At 37.1% G+C, this 20,292-nt stretch overlaps 1 protein-coding gene across 5 annotated transcripts in view; it reads left to right on the top strand.

Moving 5' to 3' along the window:
- Window positions 1–20,292, top strand: part of DACH2 (dachshund family transcription factor 2) — a 313,627-nt gene that overhangs the window by 199,557 nt on the left and 93,778 nt on the right. For all 5 annotated transcript variants that reach the window (XM_075053842.1, XM_075053841.1, XM_075053843.1 and 2 more), the window contains one exon: window positions 11,974–12,105. In XM_075053842.1, the coding sequence (XP_074909943.1) occupies window positions 11,974–12,105 (132 nt within the window). The remainder of the gene's footprint in view (window positions 1–11,973; window positions 12,106–20,292) is intronic.

Raw genomic sequence — 20,292 nt, 5'->3', positions numbered from 1 at the left:
GGTTATTTATATGGTGTAGACTTCTGGAAAAGCAAGATGACTAGATACCTGCAATATTTTCCTGAATTGGCTAAAAGAAATTCAATATATCCTGGACATCATTTATATTAAATATATTTTTATTTTTTTAAGTAAATTTAATTAATTTGAATTAAAAATTCTGAGAATCTATTTTAAGATCTGAATGTACTTTGACTACTGAAATAGTTGCACAAAACCTAAGCTAAAAATGTTTTTTGCTATAGTTTCAGAAGAAATAAAACTGCTATACTGATGCAAACACAGGGGTAAAACCCAGTAGAGTTTATCTGTAAAGATTTGCAAGGTCAAAGAGAATATTTGCATAATTTTAGATTACTGAGTGTTTCAATTCAGTGACTAAATTATTCCTCTCCTTTTTGAGCCTGCATTTGGCTTGGAGGCTGCAAGTTAATTCAGCTTGACCAATGAGTAGAGACACATCCTTTAAGATTTTAAAAATGGTGTAGTTCATCTTCTACGTGTTATTTTTATTCACCAGCTGGAACAAGAAAATAAGCTTCCAGTCAGTGTCTCAGCTTTGAAAAATGTTCTTTACCTTGCATAGCATAAAATGGAAATAGCTATTCTGGCATAACTTCATAAACAAAGAAGATATTAACCTATTGGGACTAAATTACTTGTCTCCTGTGTTATTTGTGTAAGTAAATGTGCATGAATAAGCTTCAACAAAACTATATGAAGGTAACTTAAAAACGGAGAGATCAGAACAATCAGAAGTAAAATTACATAAAAAAGGGAAAAAGTTAAGGTACACAATCCTCTGTAATCATGTTCCATAAATTCTCTGGTTGTGTGATCAATAGTCATTAATGTATGCCTCAGGGGAAAACACAGCTTTTTGTGTTTCTTTACCTGAGGTCTAAAGATAGCTAGAAGTTAAATCTGGTTTCTCCAGCCCGTGGGCTGCCTCCTCATTTTTCCTTTGCAGTATTGGAAATTCACACATCTGTCCCCTATTTGCAGAAGTTGCCCAAAGCAGCAGCTCAGCTGTGACCCGAGGAAGTGTGTGGGCAATATTCGCTGCCTGACATGGTTGTTCTTGCCTCACAGAAATTTGCTGGAACATTGCATGAAAGCTTGTCCTTTCCCAAGTACGGCCGATCAAATTGCTGTCCAAACCCTGGTGAAATAAAAATAAACTAATCTAAAATATCTCATTTTCTTCTTGGAGAGAAGAAATACATGGCATTCGTATGCCATGACACACCACTAATGCCAACTCACCGCAGAATCCTACTTAAAATAATCAATACTGGTGAAGGGGACTTCGTGGCAAGTGCTACATTCCTGATGACTGTGTGAAGCATCAGGTTATAACTGTTTGGGATGGATGTGTTTTTCCACTCCCTGAATTTAAAAAAAAAGAAAAAAAAAAGCCAACCAGTTTTTTCATGCCAAAAGTGTATAGAGAAAGAGATCATAATGTAACAGTAGGTAGAGTCTTCATTGGAGGAGGTAGAGACCTAGAGTCTAGTCCTTGTTCCCCCCCATGTGTTACTGTATTTTATATTGAACCATTAACAGAAAATTTATTTGGGAAAACTATGAATCAGCTGTTCCAAGAAAATTTAAGTCACCTTTCTGCACTACGTTCTACATCTTTTGTCAAATTGATAGTAATTGTAAATGTGGTAGATTCTACCTTAAAGCTGGAGATCTGCTTGGAGTCTGTCTCACTGATTTCCTGAATTTTTACTGAACCATTTTCCTTTCTTGCCAGAGACGTTACTGCTTTACTAGTCTATCCTAATACCATCCAAAAATATTTTTCACTGTGAATAAGCTGTGGTATTTCAAGTGATCTTAAAGCACTAATATTTTGCTTTCGTTCAGCAGCCAGAATTGGAAAGCGATTATAGGTCTCAGAAGAATATTCCATGAATTTACGGTCTTAAGTGATGCTGCTTTCAAACTTGCACCTTTGAGCTTGCGTTAATTAAATGCCATGTGGAGAGGAGTGCATGGTCTCCCTCTTTTCATTGCTTAGGTTATTGTGCTTCAAATAAGCGTAATATTTTTGTGGGTTTTGTGAACTGGCCACGGATTTCTCAGCCTTAAGTAACTAAGAGCAGTGGTAGCTGTGTTATCGTAGCATTCAGTTTCTATTCTGGCAGAGGTCTTGAAAAATTGCTTATGTGGAAGAAATACCATGTAGGAGATGATTCTATGAAGTTGCTAAGCAGAGGAGCCTGGCTTAAATTTTACCGTCTGAGCTAGCACTAGTTGCCACCCCAACTGATGGTCTATTCCCAATAATTTTGGTAAGAAGAACCTAACCTTTGCAAACAATCCCACTGATTTTAAGTTGATTGCAGAGGGGTTGCTGCAAAATGGGGGGATCACAGTGCCTATGAGGAAGGCAGAATTGTGTCCTTGGTTGAGTACTTCATCTGCGCTTGCAACTTAAGCTAGTTTGAGTTTGATGAATACAAATTTTTTTCCCTCTTCTAGCCAGTGTGAACCATAGTGGAGAACAGTTTATTGTTCACAGTATTTCTGCTGTTCATTTGCAAGCAAAGTTTCTGTAGTGCAGTTGCCATCGAGTAAAGAGGGAGCTCACTGCTGCTGTTTGTAGCTTGGTGAGTAATAATATGAAATTATTATTTGCTTGATTTCAGTTCTGTGAAAACATCTGAGGAGACATTAGAGTAGTATTTCTCCCCTCTAACACTTCAGCTTCTAAGAGGCGTTAGGTAAGGGATCTGCGTGGTAAGAAAGCCCATAGCATTGGTCAGGCTGGTCCAGCTGAAGTGAACAGCGGCTAGCAGGGGTAGTATTTTAGCAGTCCAGTCTCTAACAGCAGTGCTGAACTTGACAGTATATTGAGGTTTCATCTGAAATAGTGTAGCATGATGAATTTATGGAACTCAGTATTCAGTTAAAATCCTTGTAATATACCTTTTTTTAAAATGTGATCTGTGATGGCTAGGACGTAGCTGAGCCGCGCCATCTGATACAAAAAAAATATTTGTATGGTATTTTCCAATCACAAGTAGGAAGTAGCTTGAAATCACTCACAAAGATATCCTTATTCTCTGAAGACCTTCCAGCCCAATTAATTTTAGAAACTCGAGAGATTTGTGCCAATTCCAGATAAGCTTTCAGACTTTTTGGTACTTAACTGAAAGGACCTCCAAAAACTTCTGCAATTTCCCCATCATTACCGCTTGTGGACAAGTGCTTTAAACCCACAGAAATTGATTTAATGGGAAAGGAGTAAACGTGGAGAAAAAAAAAAAAAAATAACAGCTAATTCTAATTTCAGATGGCAGCACATGCACCATGACAGACTTCTGTGATTATAGAGAAGTTACAGAATATCCATGGTGAATATGACGGCTATTAAGTTTAAATGTATTTATAACATAGTTTTAGGTTCCCATGAATCCAAATGTGTTCTAAAATGGATGACTAAGTCCTGCAGTCGGAATCAAATGCGGCAAGCTCTGGACCCGAAGAGAAGGTGGCCATTAAGCCCTGTTAGTGCATCCAGGGCCCTGACTGTGTGTGAGCTTTCTGGGACGTTGGGCAGTCCAGGTTGTTTTGAATTTGACTCAAGTAAATATTGCCCACTATCACTAGATGATAGTGCACAGCGCTGGCCGGGTGCCAGTGCATGCCAATATTCTTCTTTGTCCTGACACTGAAAGAATTACTGAAGTTACCAAAGCATTCCTGCTCTGCAGGTTGTGAGGCCTGTGTCAAAGGTCAGCTCTCCTTTTGGGGCCGATGATAACCACCATTGTATTCTTTCCCGTGGCTTCTGAATATTTAGCGCTTTGGAGTTAACATTCTTTTCCTATAAATGGAATTTATTTTATATGTTGCTCTCAGGGAGGTAATATAACATGTTTCTGGTTTAGTTTTTAATTTTTCAAGTCGTTATCTCAAAGAACTGTAATTTTTAGTCTGTGACAGCATTATGAAAGCATAAGTGGATAGTTTGAGAATTTGGATGATTATGAGCATTAGTTTAACTTGTCTTATCCTTACTGAAATCTGAGTCCTAATGTGTGAATTTGTCACTCTTTTGATGTATGAAAACACTTTTTAAGTACACCACATAATGTAAGCGTTTTCATTTTATGTTGAAAATTTTCAATGACATGACTAAAACTGCATCAGATATGCACCAAGGAACATACAAATTATCTGTATAAAGTGATTGTAATTTCTTCGAACAGTAATTCAGTGGCTGATGTGTCTGTCTTGTGTATGCTTCCATCTTCTGAAACCTGTAGATCAAAAGGGGGGTGGTCAATCAAATATACAGAAGAAGGTAAAGGTCACAGTAGTGCAGCATACTAAAAGTATTATGTATTACAGTCTTGACAAATCATTCTCATGGCATAGATTGTAAAAAAGAGCAGAAAATGTCACAAAATTAATCAATTCTCATGAGACACATTGTTAAGAATGAAAGAAAAAAAATTAACGTAACCCTCTCAGTGCTCTTTGTAGTTTTGTTTTTTCTGTTTCCCTCCAGTAAGGGAAGCTGCAATTTTGTTTGCCATAAGATACCGGCTACCTTTTTGGATATGAAGTCATCTGTAAAATATGTAGCTGGGTATTGTTGTATCAGCTCGAACATAACTGGTCATGTTAACACAGGTTTAAGCACAGATTTAGGATTAAAATTTCTATATAGTTCAAATGGATCTCCTTGTGTTTAGACAAGACATCTGACAGGTCTTTGGTCAACGTACCTTCATGTGGATCAAGGATATGAAGTATCTCAGGTACAGAGACTTGATGGAAGATGTTAATGTTAAAAATGTTTCCAGTCTTTCAAATGGATATCGGGGAGGATAAGATTAGGCTGTACAAAACATAGGTTATACCTGGGGTGAGAAGCTTAAATAACAGAGGCAGATACGGGATGAAAGCATCTGGAAAGCAAACTCTCCGTGTTTTAAAGTGAACACCCAGATTTGTAAGTATCAGGACTTTTGCTACTGTCTAAATGTGTGAAATCAGAGAATGACAACCTGTTACTTCTGTGAATTATTCCATGGAGTGGCAGGGACGTTTTGATGTGTAAAGGTTTTAATCTTGTTTATGCTCATGTGAACTTTTGCATGAAATCGTATTTTAGAATTAAAATAAGGTGAGCAAGCACACTGTGTTAAACAAAAATTACTAGGATTGCAAAATCAAGCTGTCAGAAATTCAGAAACATTTGTGCAACCCTAATTCTGATCCCTTGAGCATTTGACAAAGTCTTTAAATTACATTATGACATACTGGTTTTTTTCCCCAGTGTAACTGTCTGGTTGATGATAGAGAATCGATTGACCTGGGGGGGAAGCAAGGTTGTATGATGAAGAGACCTATCTGTAGGTCTGTCCCTATCTATCTGCTGCAGAAGTGTAAGCCATGTAGGGAATATTCAGGGACTGTGCAGAGGCAAAGAATAAGGTCTCTCAAGTAAAGACTGTGTGACGGTTCATTGCAGAAGCAAACTGACTGGAGCTTGTCTGTGGAAGATTAATTTCTCACAACTCCTGACAAATATGCATAATATTTGTATGGGGTTTTTCTCCCCCAGTAAGGTTCTTTTGCCATAGCATAATTTTCTTGACTTTTTAAAGTGGTGGTAATTAAAATTTTTATGCCCCTCAAAAATTGTAACTATTGTCTGAAATGTTTTGCTAAGGATGATCTTCAGCAGTCTCTGAACTTTCACTAACTGAACGTGTTTAGCAAATTAGTCTTTATTTTTGCTTTTACAGTAGCAAGATAAATACTGTATAAATACTTTCCAATTTTCTAAAATCAGTTTTTGCTGTTGTTGGGGTGCTTCTCTGTTGCGAAATGGGAGAGAAGAGCATACTTCTAAAATACGGTTGTAATATCAGACCAAGTAGCTGCAGGTATCAGAACAGATGAAAGAAACTCAACTGTTGTAATACATTTCTTGGCTATTGACTACATTTCAGCTTGGCAATGTCAAATGGATGTAGCATGGATTTCAGTCTGGGCTCCGAAGTGTCCTCCCAGGGCCTGGGGTGAATACTCACACGACTTAGCCCATGATAAAGCTTAGCACTACGGCGCTGACGCTGAAATCCCATCCTCTGCCTGCAGTGGCCAATTACTCACCAAGTTCTTTCCTTACAGTCTCTCAAATGGTTCACGTTGATGGATTATTATGACCTATCTGAAACGGTAGCTAGGATATCTTTGAACAGCCATTGAAAACATAACATGCACTAGAGCTAAAACTTTCCTACAGTTTCTACTTGAGTCACTTTACAGAAAAGGAAAAAATCTGCAATAGTAAGACTTAAGCGTCTGGACCTGTCTCCAAACTGCTCTTAACACTTTGGTCATTTTAATGTTCTTATTCAAGAATTTGGTTTCACTGTCCTTTGTGTTAGCAGCTGGGTTTTACCTACCTGTTTAGCACTAAACAAAGATGATTCATTTCAGCTACAGAGAAGCCTGTACTTTGTAATGTGAGTGTTTAAATTAGTAAATTCTTGCAGGCATTCTGAAAACCTGAAGTACATTATATGTATTTATTTTGATTAATTTCCTTATTGAAGAAAATTCAAAAGAAAGCATATCGTTTTTAATCTTCCAAGGCCTAATTTATTGGATGTTTCAGAATTGTTTTCACTGTTTGCAATATGGTATCTCATATTAACATTTCATGCTACCAGATGTTTCATTATTCCTGTTTTAGCACATCATACTTGACCCATAGCAGCTTTGAATGCAAATAACAAACAAGCCAAAGCACAATGCTTGACTGTTAGACTGAAATAATATGGCAAGGCTAAACTGGTTTTCATTTTTCCTTTTGAATATTATTAATTGCAATGTGTTGACTGTTAATTTAATTAAATGTTTTGTTTTAATATAAGACCATTCTTCAGTTCACTGACTCACCGTTTCATTTAATTAATTGCAAACCTCAGGATTTGATTACTCATAGTTCTCCTTTACTTAATTTACTTGTTCACAGTTTTGACAGAAAAGCTTTCAAACTAATATGAAGGAGGGGCACAGTCTAACTAATTAGGGAACTGAAAAAAATAGCTGTAGCTAGAGTACAAGATTAGCAAATACTCAGGGTCACCTTAAAATGCTCAGAGTCCTTGTATTCACCATCAAAATCCAATTTTCAATGACTGGACATTAGTTAAACATGGAGGATTCACTTGCACGCAAGACACCCTAGGTACCTCAGAGCAGGAATGTAACTGAGGTTTGGTTTCTGATGTCTCCAGGATGATATTTGCTAATGAGTAAGTTGTGATGTTTAATCGAGGCAAGAGACGCTGTCCCCTTGTCGCCTGGTGCTCGGGGGAGCGGGTGGGTTCAGCACTGCCCTGTAATGGGAGACCAGCCCTGAGTGGGATACACTGCAAATGACCTTGCAGTTGTGATCTTCAGGCCATGCAGTAAAAATGCTTTTTTGTTGTTGAAATAATTCCTGAGACTTCACAGAGGAATAATCTTCAGTCATCCTTTTGTCTGTGTAGGGGATAGTTGAGTAAACAATTAACCACTAACTTTAATAGGATGCAGGCAAAAGATGGAGAAACCTCTCTGGTTTTCACACCCTCTCAAGTACTACAGGTTCCTTGGCTTTTTAGGAAGCAGAGGACGTGTCCAGCCCTCCCAGAAGCACCCAAGCCTCACAGTACATTCAGGCCTTTTCCATCTCAAACACCCCGCAAGCAGTGGGTCTTCCCCAGAGCGATGCGGTCTGCCATGCTGAATAAGCTGAGTATGGTCCTAATCTGAATCAAAAACCTTAATTAGAAAACTGCTTGGTGCTTAGGTACATTTTAACGGTGGCTCAGAATACAATTGCAGAATTTTACTTCAGTACAACCTGAGCGTACAACCTGCTGGTCTGTGTGTCCTTGAAGGGTTACTTCAGGGCTAAAATCTTGTGTTGTACAGCGGAGTTATGCAGACTCGTCAAGGGGAGAGTACACAGTGTCCTGACAAAACTGAAATTACGGAATGAAGATTACTAATGGCAGTTGGTTGTTTTGCCATATGCACGATGCAGGTGTACCTGAGCGCGCACCATCACAATCTGTTGTGCAATTGTAATCAAGATTCATATAGAGGGAGCTGACCCAGAACACGGCTCCAAGATTTCTGCATTAGCGCTTATGTGTCTCTCTTAAAGATCCCTACCAGCTCTTCAAGGAGTTGTTGTCTTTCAGCCAAGGCAACTGGTGGGTGCTGGGCTACTGTTAGCAGGGCTGGCTCCAATGGCCACATGGTTGCTAGCAGCTTTGAAAACAAATCACTGCAACTGTGCTGAGACTCGTGCTTTTTTGTTGTTGTTGTTAGTATTGTAAAGGTTGTACGTGTTTGATAATAAAGTGGTACATAGTTTCTTTCCTGGGTGTTTAGTGATTGATCACAGCTGGCAGAAGATAACTGAAGGAAGGGAAATTTAAAGTGTAAAGGGAGGGGAAAAAAATGGAAGCTTTGAAGTGTGTAATCCAGCATGTCGGTTTTCCTAGTGATCCTTTTCTTTTTTTTTTTTTTTTTTTTTTTTTTGTTAAAATGAAAGTAGAGGGATAGATGTATACGTTGCAGCAGTTTTCAAGTACATTTTTCGAAGTGAGGTACTCTTAAGTGAGATTCTGCTGCTGCTAATGATTCATCTGAGAGGATGGAAATGATTCTTCAGTTCTTTGTAGATCTTTAGATAAGTCAGTTGAAGAATAGCCCTCCTTGCCATGGCTAACCGGAGCTGAGTCAATTATAGAAAGGAGTTTTATTAATAGTTACATTAAACAGTAGCTTCAGTAACGTTAGCTGTGGCAGTAGCATTAATTGAAGATTATGCCAATGGGTGATTTTGCTGTACTTGTTCTTCCATCATTTCAATCAGTAGCACACCCTTACTACTGAAACCATTTGCTTTAACCTCAATTTTATTAGCTTTCAGGAATGTTGAAGAATTAGTACACTGTTTTTAAAGTGCCTCATACAGTCAGATTCTGGGGCTTTTACTGCTATCATGATTCAAGTAAGAAATTATATAGACTGGGGAATAAGCGAATGAGAGTATAAAGACTTTGCTGAGCTTAGAGATAGTATTGGCTATATCTGCTTCAAGTTTATGCCCAACTGCTCAGGCTTTTCAGGCTGTAGTGCTTTCTACATTAGGACTGTGCTTTACTCTTTAAACTTTTAATGCTGAAGTAGAGTGACTTTGGTGTGGCAGATGGCATGGCATAGATTTCTGACACAGCACTGTTTTTTGGCTGTTGTCTTATGGCAGCTGTGTCTGGTTAGGGAGCTCAAAAATGCCTGACAATAATTACCTTTAATTTTTGCAGGCGGCATCGTGGTGATTTGGGGACTGTGTTTATTCTTTTCTGTTTGTTCCTTGGTACCCTTTTTGCCTTCATTATGCTTCCCATACAACTGTTCAGTAGAAGTTTGTTTGTTTTTATACAGTGCTCTGGATAATTTTTTGTCTTCTCTTTTCACTGAACATTTTACTGAAGGTCTGACTTCACTTGCCATTCCCTGTTTATCTCCTTATGAATAGTTTTTACTCTTCTGTACGTTTAAACTAAGTAAAGTTTTATGACTTATAGTATCAACAACCTGTATAAATACTGACCCAGATAAAAATATTTACTAGGATATTTGTTCATCTGTATGTATTTGGGTACATACAAATGATAAAATGTTATTATAAAAAACTCCATGTTCAGACTCTATATTTTTTGTAACCTTTAAAATAAATGTGAATTCTTTGCAAATGGATTAGAAGTATAAAGTGAAAGGAGAGTAGGCTGTGAGTGGGTACAAGTTCTGAAAATGCTTTAGTGATGGCTGTACCTCAAAACTTGGAAGTGGTTGCTATAAGGAGGAAAAGTGCAGATGTGCGGGTAGGCAAGCAAACCACACAGGTGCCTGGAAATCTTGAGAACAGTAAATTCCTCAGAAAACTTGTGCTGATGTTTGGTTTTTTGAACTTCCTGCAAATAATGTGAAATTCAATCAAAGAGCAATCCCACTTCCTTTCCCTAGAAAAAAAGTGGAAAGGTTTGTAGACTATTTAATCTTCTCCAGAAAGCGTGTGAACAGTTTTATCATTTCAGATGTGTTCTCTGATGTATGGATGAAGTGTAAGTGATATCAGCCAGGGAATTTGTAAAAACAGGAGTTTAAACATCAAGCTTTTATATCTACTTGATAAAAACCCTGTAGCATTTGCAACAGAACTGTAAAGGGTGTTAGAAAAAAAATTCTTTTTAAATAAAAAGTGAGTAATGGTATGGTATAGTGATCTTCTGTATGAAGTAAGGACTACATTAAATGTCCTAAGAGACAAGATTATTGATGATGTTTTCTGGACTTATCTTTATGTCTGTATTTAGTGTATATTAATAATGAAATCAATATAGTTTTTCATGTATCAATGACAAAACAGTAAAACAAGTACCTAATTAGTGTAGGTAATATTTGTTAGATCTGGCGTCAGTACTTTGGGAATATAGGAGTGTGTAACTGCAGTTTGGTTTTGTGAATGTTGAGAGGCTCTTAGACAAGACGGAAGGAGGAGGACAGGCGGCCTGGAGCGAAGAGGGCTTGTGTAACTCCCATCTCGTAAGCTGTCATCTCCAACTTACTGATATTCATCAGGAATACCTTTGCTGAAGTTAACCAAATTGCTGTGTCCTTATGTGATAATACATGTCCCCCCTCCATGCATTTGGAGTCTATGGATTGCTTGCTTACTTAAGTCATATTAAAATAAGGAGAACTTTTGTGAAGCCTGTTATAGGAGCAGCAGAGCTAATCTAAATGTCAAATTCATAGCAGCTTTTAAAAGGAAGTATTTTAATTTATGGATGTGTGGCAGTATAGGATGTGAAAATTATTAGTTCACTTTAATCAGTATCTAATCTCTCAATAAGCAGTACTTTCCAGAAACAGCAGATTATTTAATTCTGTTTTGATGTATGATATCTTTGTGGGTTTATACAACATGCACCACCAACAAAAAAAATCATGGGTTTTTTGATAAATGCAATTCAGTGATTTTGTGGAACTATTGCATAGTCAATTACAAGATAGCTGATATGAAGCATTTAGCCTGCTTTTTAGCAAGTGACAAAAGCAAGTCATACTATACTGGGAGGAAGACAGTAAACCCATTTAATCCATAACTGAGAGTCTAAATAATAATTAAAAAATTATGGTAATGATCGTAACCTGTAGCCTGATGCTACTCTACTTCTCTTTTACTGTTGGAAATTAATTGGGTTTTAGTCACTTGAAAATCTTCTACCACTAACCCCCCTTAATTCTTTAAATTTGTGCTGGTCTTAATAGTCTCTTAAAGGTGGGATCAAGTTTGTAATTACCCATATTGTAGTTTTCTAATATCTCCAACATAATATCTTCCAGTAGCAGTAATGTTAATCCAAACCAACAGACTTCAGAAAAAAAGTCAAAATAATATTTAGATATATAATATAATAGTACAGCATTGATTGTTTCATGTTAATTGGCTTTGAACTGTTCAAATTAAGAAATACTGTACCTTACTAGTGTACTTGGAAGTTTTGTAGCAGCTGAATAAGTCAACCAGAAAGTGATCAAAGTGACAAAATGATCAAAGTGACAGGAAATAATATTTAAAAGTATAATCAAAAGGGATACCATTAAATAAATATTTCTTTATGCTGTACATGTTAAAGAAAAAATAATAAAAAAAAATAAATAAAAAAAAAAATCTTTAGAATGTTGCACTGAAATAACTTGACTTTAAAGTAAAGATAGTGTTCAGAATAACATTACATAACTGGACTAAGAATGTGTATTGAATTTATGTGACCTGTTCTCACTGAAAGGAATTGTTTTGTTCTTAGCATTTTTCAGTGCTGTATTGTATGGTATGATATTGCATTTTGTTTGTTTATGTTTTTCCAGGTCTGACAGCGGCTGCCATGGCAGAGGCTATGAAGTTACAGAAAATGAAACTTATGGCAATGAATAGCCTTCATGGAAGTGGAAGTCAAAATGGAACAGAATCAGAAAATGAAGAGCTCAATTCTAATGCAGGTAAGTAATGCTGTACATGTGAGCTGCAGGGGAGCTCTTTAACACCTGTTTTTGTGCATTGGAAACAAAATCAAAAATCTATCTCAAGTTCTGTGCTCTTTTATTTTGTAAGCTTTGCTATGCCAGCGTCAAACCAAAATTACTGCACCTACTTCTCCAGTTTTCCTCCTAACAGCCATCTTCATTAATTTTTTGAAAAATATTGGTGAAGGATTGTTTTCGTTACATTAGAATACAGACATTTTAAACTGTTCCCTAAATATATTTGTAGTAACAAGAGACTTCTCTGTTGGCAATAATACAGTTAGTCTAGAGTTTTCCTGTAAATGATGGAAAGTTTCCAAAACATCGGGTTGTTGGAACTCATAATGAGTTCCACAGTTCACTGGAGAAAGGTAAAGTAGGCAATGCTAAATCACCAACTTTCTGGCTTTTCTGCATTTTGTTCTTTCCTTAAATGGATATTTGCAAACCACAGCTATGAAGGAGGGTCGTGATAAACATTTGTTATGGTCTACCTGGCTGGAATAACCTTGGGTAGAAGGCACTGACACTGAACACATGTTCAGTCTGTACTACTATAAGCATTAGTATAAACTTGAACTAAGCTCCTTGAGTCCCAGCTCCACAAGAATAGGGTTCAAAGTTTAAGTCAGAAATGGATCCTTCGAAGAGGATATCTCCTTTGTTTATTCTAATGTCCTTTTCAGGTGAATGGAAGAGATTTTTACTTGGATAGTGGAGAGAACCTAGAATAACATAGATCCATTTTGTCTCAGAAAGCTGCTAGATACCTGTTACAATAAGGGCAGTTTCACTTGGACTCACTTTTTTTGACACAATCCTACAATACACTCTTACCATTTTGGAAACTTATGCATCCTTTGTTTTCATTACCAATTCAAGAACGGAGGCATTGTCTAATTCCTCATTGCATTCAGATCTCCCATCGGCATTCACACATCTCTGAAGTCACACATGCGTCTCTAAAGACGAAGCAGCTCTAACAGTTTGCTTGCTTGGATGGTGTATAGTTTATATGCATTGTACCATCAAAATGGTAATTTATTAGACCAATAAAGCAGCAGCTGGGAGGTCTTAGACTCATTTTCTAAAGGAATAACTTTGAATTCATGACAAATTATGCACAAAGCAGCCTTTCCAAAAGTGGTATTGCCTTTTGCTAATTTTGTGTACTCATCTGTATTGAAGAAATCTGGCTTCTAATTCATGCATTAAACCCTTCCCCAGCTTTCTATTATGTAGGATATGTATTTCTTATTCACCTCTCAGACCCTAATCAATTAGTGCGTATTGAATTCAGAAAAAAAGCACTGAAAAAGCATATTTAGTTTGTGTAATTCTTATGGTCTGTATATAGTTCAAAATGAATTACAGAGTTTCACTGAATGCTAAGAAATATGACTGAAGATATAATTCCTACTGAAAAGCAAGAAAGCTTCGTACAGAAAAGATGTAGGGTTTGTATTTGGGTTTTTAAAAGCTGCTGTATGAAAGCTTGCTAATTTGAATGTTCATGATTTCACGTGTTACCTGATACGGCAAAATTTGTATGCTTCGTATGGGGAGAATCTACAGTACATTAATATTATTATTTTAGGTACCTCATTGACAAGTTTTAGGGGGGACTATCGTACCAGCCTTTCGACAATACGTCAAGAGTATGAGTATCAAATGGAAGTTCTCTGTGGTTTAGCAATTCAGTGAGTTCTACAACTGACTCAGTACCAATTCAAATATTTGGAAAAGTTCCTCCTGACTTTAGCTGAAGTTATAGTGGTGCCCAAGGATAAGGATATGGTGTCAGTTATGTAAAGATCTTTTCTCAGTTCATTCCCCTTTTCATTGCCTAATTCAGTAAAATTGCCAAGAGCAAATTTGCTGGATTGAGTGCCAGTGTTGCTTGCAGACAGAGAAATGAGTCCTTAACAAAAAGAACTACTACGAATCATATTAAAAATCACAATTTCCCCTCTTTTCAGTATCTGCAATGCCAGCATTAGGATCATTTTCGTAATGCATGGCTTCTCTTTTTATTGGAGGATCATTTTTTAAAGATTTACATTAAGCAGGTACAGCAGTATGTGCCAAAAAGGAAAACCAAAATGAAGGGAATGTAAAACTTAACTATGTATTTCACTATACAAAATAACTGGGGAATTATCAAATAGTCACTATAGAAAGCCATTGGAGACCGATGTGAGGCATGAAGAGATTGGGCATTTTGTTTAGAAGTTGATAGACATTTTGCAACTTTGATTCACTGTGAAGAGAACACCATGATAATTCTGTGTGCATGAAACCTTTGCCAAATGTTTGTTTTGCTCTAGACTTTTACAGTTTAAATGACTATTAAAACCAAAATGGGGATGCGAAATGAGAAAGAAAATTGAATTTTGAAAATTTTTTTACTAGGAAGAGGTAAAAAGGAACAGAGCAAAGGAGTGAGAAGCCTCATAAGTGAGAAAAACATTTTATTTTAGTAGAGAGACCTACAGTTTCTTTGATTTGAGGTTGTGTTTAATAGCTTCTGTAATGGCTGCAACATGACTCTGCATCTAGATTTCAGCATGAATAACAACCTGTTCGTGTTTCATTTAGCTCCAAATGAGAAATTCTGTCTTTTATTGTTTTAGGAAATTAGTCTGTGTACTATTGCTCCTGGAACTTTATAATTAATCACTAAAGGTTATGGCTGTGGAGAGTTTGTGGGAAATAGATGTCTGAATGATTATAATTGTAGCTGTCAAATCAGAAATATAGTTATACAGAGCAGAGGACCTTTTGCTTCCTTTGATTATTTTTTTTTTCTTTTTACTGTAACAAAGACTTGAAGGGTTGCAGTTTTACTTAAAACAACCATAGAGTTTGTTGGTTTTTTACCTCAGTGTTACACATTGACTTCCTTTGGTGAGCCTAAGATACAATGCCACTAAATATTTCACATTAGTTTGTGTGCCTTCCTCCTCATTCCCTAGTCTGATAGATGAGTGGAATAGTCTCTTTCGCTGTTGTTTGTTTTGAGTTAAAAATGTAATTCATCAGTATTAAGTCCTGAAACTTTATTGCCAGATTTTTTTTTGAAGTGTGTCATTATATACAGGCCATTAGTATAATAAAAGAAGTGGTGAGGATGTCTTGTATTCATTTCAATCCCCATCTGTATCTGTTGAAGTCAGTATGAAATAATTTTTTATTTGCTTCTTTAGTAATGCCTAGAAATCACTTCTGTAGTTTCTTTCTCTGTGTGTGCACCTATGATGATGGAAATTTTGAAGAATTTCTGTATCTGAAGCCAGAATTCATGCCATCAATTTAAAATCTGAACTCTAACTCTCAGGATCACTGACTATAATTCCTCAGAGATTATATTGTCCTCTAGGAAATTACAGGTGTGGAACTGAATCTTACAAGTGTGTCTAAGGAAGTAGGGAGTAAGTCGGCCGCTTCTTTTCCTGCGTCTAGTCCAGCTGGTACATTTTTGCCATCAGGTGCTACCTACCTCATCTTTGTGATATTACAATAATCTCGGTAGTGGTGGAGTTTAGTACTGGAATATTCTAAGTAATTTATTTAAAAAAATGCTGCAAGAGACAATACTGAAACTGTGAAAAAAAAAAAAGTACCCCCCCCAAATTTGCACATATTTTTTAATTGAAGTAATACATTAGTTCACAGTGTTGTGAAGAATGTTGTTATACACTTGAACATTAATGTCCTCCTTCCACTCTCTCTGCAGAAGAGAAAGAGATTTTTTTTGCACCTTCCTACTCATCATATGAAGTGTTGAAGCAAACTTCTCAGGCAGTTGAAAATCTCATATTTAATCTTGTACTATAGGTTTTCTGGCCCCACAGTCCAGCTGATCTGTGCTAGCTGTTCCTTGTGGCTTAGTGTCTGTCTCCATCTTCTTGTAGGATCTGGGAAGGAAGGTTGAATTTAGAGAACCACGTAGTTGGGGACATAGGTGTCTGGAAGTGGGAGAAATTAATCCCTCTGAAATCTCAACTTCCCAGTGGCCATGTCTTTCATAATCCTATTCCTCCTTTTTGGCTACTTTCTGTGAGTCCTTGGAGATGAGACGGTTTGTGGATGGCAATCAGTGCACACATCTGAGGATTGCCTTGAGTCCAGAGGGTTGCCACAGCTAAGACAAGTCATGCCGTAAAGCTGTAAGCATGACTGATAACGCGTGCCAGGAGCAACCTGGCCTTTCGTATTCCACTTTGGAGAATGAGTAAGATCAAGAGTTTGAAGCGGGCAGCTGAAGCCAGGTATGCTGGATGCGTGTGCAGATCTCTCAAAGCCCAGCCATGTAATCAATTTTGTTGTTCTGTAGAAATAAAATAAACAAAACAAAACCTCTCTAGTTGCACAAAAGTGTTTATAAAGATCATTTGTTTCATCATCATGCAATACTAAAATTAGGTGAAGTGTATTCTGGAAATTAGCATATAATTGCCTAGGGAAATCTGCAATTTATTTGAAATCGGAGCTTTTTTTTTTTTTTATAGCATGGCAGCAGGTAATTTGTACAAATATGTGATAGAACTGGAACATGAAGGATAGATTGCAAAATACAGTATTGGTGATATTACCTGAACATCCTTTAAGCTGCATAAGCAAAGAAGTATCAGTGCATAGCAATCCGTGACAGTACCTGTTTGTACAAAACCTCAGTGCAAAGAGTAAAGCAGTTATTTCCTTCTGTTGGCTTTTGGAGTTAGCATGCATGATTTAATAAATGTGTTTTGCTTTCCCAAGAGAGATATCAAACAGTACTAAGTGTTTCAGTGGTATTTCCTTAGGAAGTCAAAATGTTATTCTGTATGTAGAGTCTTGTTGCTTAATTTCCAGACAAGGAGCTAAGTTAGGCAGAAAAGAAAGGAAAAACACCCTAGCTTTTGGCATATGAGGATCAGAGAAAAAGCTTTTCATAGGAAAAAAAAAGAAAAAAAGTGTTATCTTTTTATCCTTTTTTCCCTTCAGTACCTGCCATGCAGTTTTCTCATAAATGCAAACATCCTTCACAATCTGTTTAAAAAACCACAAATACATCACTCAGAGGAATATTTAAGGAACCATCAGGAGGGAAAAAACTCATTGGTTTAATGGAATGCTGTCAAGGAAAATCAGCATCACAAACGACACACGGGCAGAATTGATACTTTTGCACTGACATGTTAAAAGAAAATCCCATGCATTATTTAGAAAACCCAGAAATCTGTCAGCTGTATGATTGCCGAGTTAGCAGAAGCAGGAGGATGCTGCTCAAGTTGAAAAGAAACGCGTAGGCACAGATCCATATTGTAACCTTTCATGTTCTCCACCCACCATGAATACCCAGCTATTACACGGTCAGCATTTTTTAGTTTTTCTCTTTTAAAATTTTCAAGTGCTTGAAAAGTCAAAAGAGGTAGGTCTTTTATTCTAAAAAAGCAGGATGCCGAGGCTGTTATTTTATTGTAAGAGTAAAAATGACAAGACCAGAGAAGAGATTTTTTTAATCCTTTAGTGCCATGCAGACTTCATGAAGTCATTTTTCCTGTTGTTAAAGCAAGTATTTTTGTGCTACATGAGGAGAGAGTTATTGTTTCAAAGATGATAATTTTATTTAAAGAACACAAAACATTCATGCCATTTTAAAAATATAACCAGTCAAAACTACTATTAATATTTTTAGAATCAATTGAAAAGCTAGTGAAGCATACATTTAATTTTCTTTAATTGTCCTTTTGCCAGGAGGAATATATACAGTCTTGAAGTAAGAGAGAACTTAATACATGTTGTTTTCTGTGCTGTCTCATCCAAAAAGTAGGCTTGTTTGACTCCAGCCCTCGCAGATCTATTAAAACATTTCATCCTAAAAATTGAGACATCTGTGCAATTTCTTTAGACATGTACCTGTACTGGTTGTGGCGAGTGTGAAGATACTTGCTTTTCACACTGGAAGTTGAGCGTAGCACAGTGGCAAAATGGACCTCTCTGTTTGCTGAGGGGTGAAGTGCAGTGAGCTGCTAGTCCACCACCATCGAACACAAATGGATTGAGCACCGGGATAGATAGGAAAAAGGATGACATTTTTGATGTGCCTTTTTTTCTTCAAGCACGCTGGTGATGACGCACTGTGAGTGTGGCTCGTGGTGTAACACGTATTACACAGCCGATGGGGCCAGGCTGGGAGGTAGGCACTGGTGGTCAGTGTCATGCAGATCTCTTGGAGATCAGAAATGAGTTCAGAGCCCCTCAGGGCTCCTGTTCAGCCCATCAGCCTGGGGTGCGGTTCTCTGGGGCAGATAGGACTGGGCCATGTTACAGTGTGCGTCTGGAAAAAAACCACCATCTTTGAAGCCCCTGGACGAGACGTTGGTTCTTCAGAGCTAACTCACAGCACAGAGGCGAGGGAGCAGCCTGCTGAAGTCTCATGTACGAGTGAGGCTCCTCTGGGTAACGGGGGCACGTGTGGCCCCGTAGGCGACGGGCTGTGAGGACAAGCTCTGCAGAAGAGCGTTGATCCCAAGGCCATACTACTTGAAGAAGATTGGCGTAGTGATGGAGCTCAGTGGCTTCCAGGATGCGCTTCCATACATACGTCTGGAGGTGGGGTTTCTTGCAAGTTTCTTGAACCCACTTGCAAGTGATATCGAAGAAATTGCAAGCTTGCTTTTTTCAGTGGCGATGGAGTGAAGGAACTAAAACATTCACGTAACACCGAGGCTTTAAAAACCTTTACCCGTTGCTGCTTGTCAGAAAATGTCTGTGGTTGTTGAATGATACAGAGCAATGAATTCCCTGCAGATAATGTAAGTGAGGCCTTCCTGGAGCCAGTGACTGATAATTCAGGAGAAAAAGGGTGACATGCTGTTTTCTTTTTTTAAGATACAGTTCCTCAAATATGAGCCGGGAAGTGATAAGCTGTTGTTTTGGTTCTGTTGTACCTTGTTTGTATTCTGCTGTATTCTCTTTTGTTTCTTCCTAATGGTGATAGCTTTCATGGGCCCTCTCAATTATCCCAAGAATGCAGTCTCCATGTGTAAAGCGTGGAAACAAGATGCACATATATCTATTTCTTTGGCAAATATTGGGTTTTTTGGAGAGTGAATGTCAGTGGACAGTTTCCGCTGTGTCACCCCACCACTGGGTAGGATTTAATACCAAGAATTTTAGGATGCTTTAGTGAAGCACAGTTTCAGTGGAGTGCAAAAGTGAATTTGTTTCTTATCTACAAACTATTTTAAGGTCCCATTTTAGATAGGTTCTTAAGCAGTTACCTATTGAATGCATGTGAGTACTTTAACTGTCTTTTTAAACAGTATTCTTATTCCTTTAAATATGAACGTAAATACTTTGTAGTAAATGTATATGATTCACACACAAATGCTTATTCGTCAGCTAATATTTACATATTTGGATTGACTGACACCCAACTCTGAGAAATATGAAGTAGCTCTGGCTGTAGTTTTAAAACTAATAAAGGAAATCTAACTTCGGACAACTTCTGAAAATTAAATTCTCTGTGCTTTTCTCTCTAATTCTGAGGCATCTTTGAGAGGAGTTTTTGTTTCTGATTTTTGATGCTTATCTTACACATGATGAAATTAATTGATGTTTATATAACATCATAAGCTAATGTAAACTAATTTAAAGATCAAGTAAATTTAGGTATTATCTTATATAGACTTATTTTTAGAAAAGTTCTTATTAAATGTCTAAGCTCTGGTTTGTGTGAATGCTTGAGTGGGTAATTCTCCAGGGTATATTTTAAATGCATTCATGACAATTAGATGCTGCTAAATGTTTATGAATGGAGAATATATAGACTTGTAAGTTTATATTTCAACAGTTAAACATATCACACAATCTGCTTCCTCAGTATATTTTGGCTGTTATCTCATTTGAAGTCAAAGAACTGCTGTTCCTTTTTTCCAGAGCATAAAATACACTTTTTTTTTTTTTTTTTTTCTACAAAGACAGAATTCCTTATGATGATTTCTAACTTCTGCTGGAACAAATGTAATATAGAAAATCAAGATTCATATCTATTAAAAACCCCCACTTCCTAACGCCAAATAAAATACTTCCGGGTGCTCACAGTGTAATCATAAACAACCTCTCTAGATTCTTGCCGTATCTACTATCAGAACTAAGTGCAGCAAAAGATAAACT

Source organism: Buteo buteo, chromosome 22 (genome assembly GCF_964188355.1).
Source record: "Buteo buteo chromosome 22, bButBut1.hap1.1, whole genome shotgun sequence".
In the NCBI taxonomy this organism is placed as follows: domain Eukaryota; kingdom Metazoa; phylum Chordata; class Aves; order Accipitriformes; family Accipitridae; genus Buteo; species Buteo buteo.
This window is presented reverse-complemented; position numbering and strand designations above follow the sequence as displayed.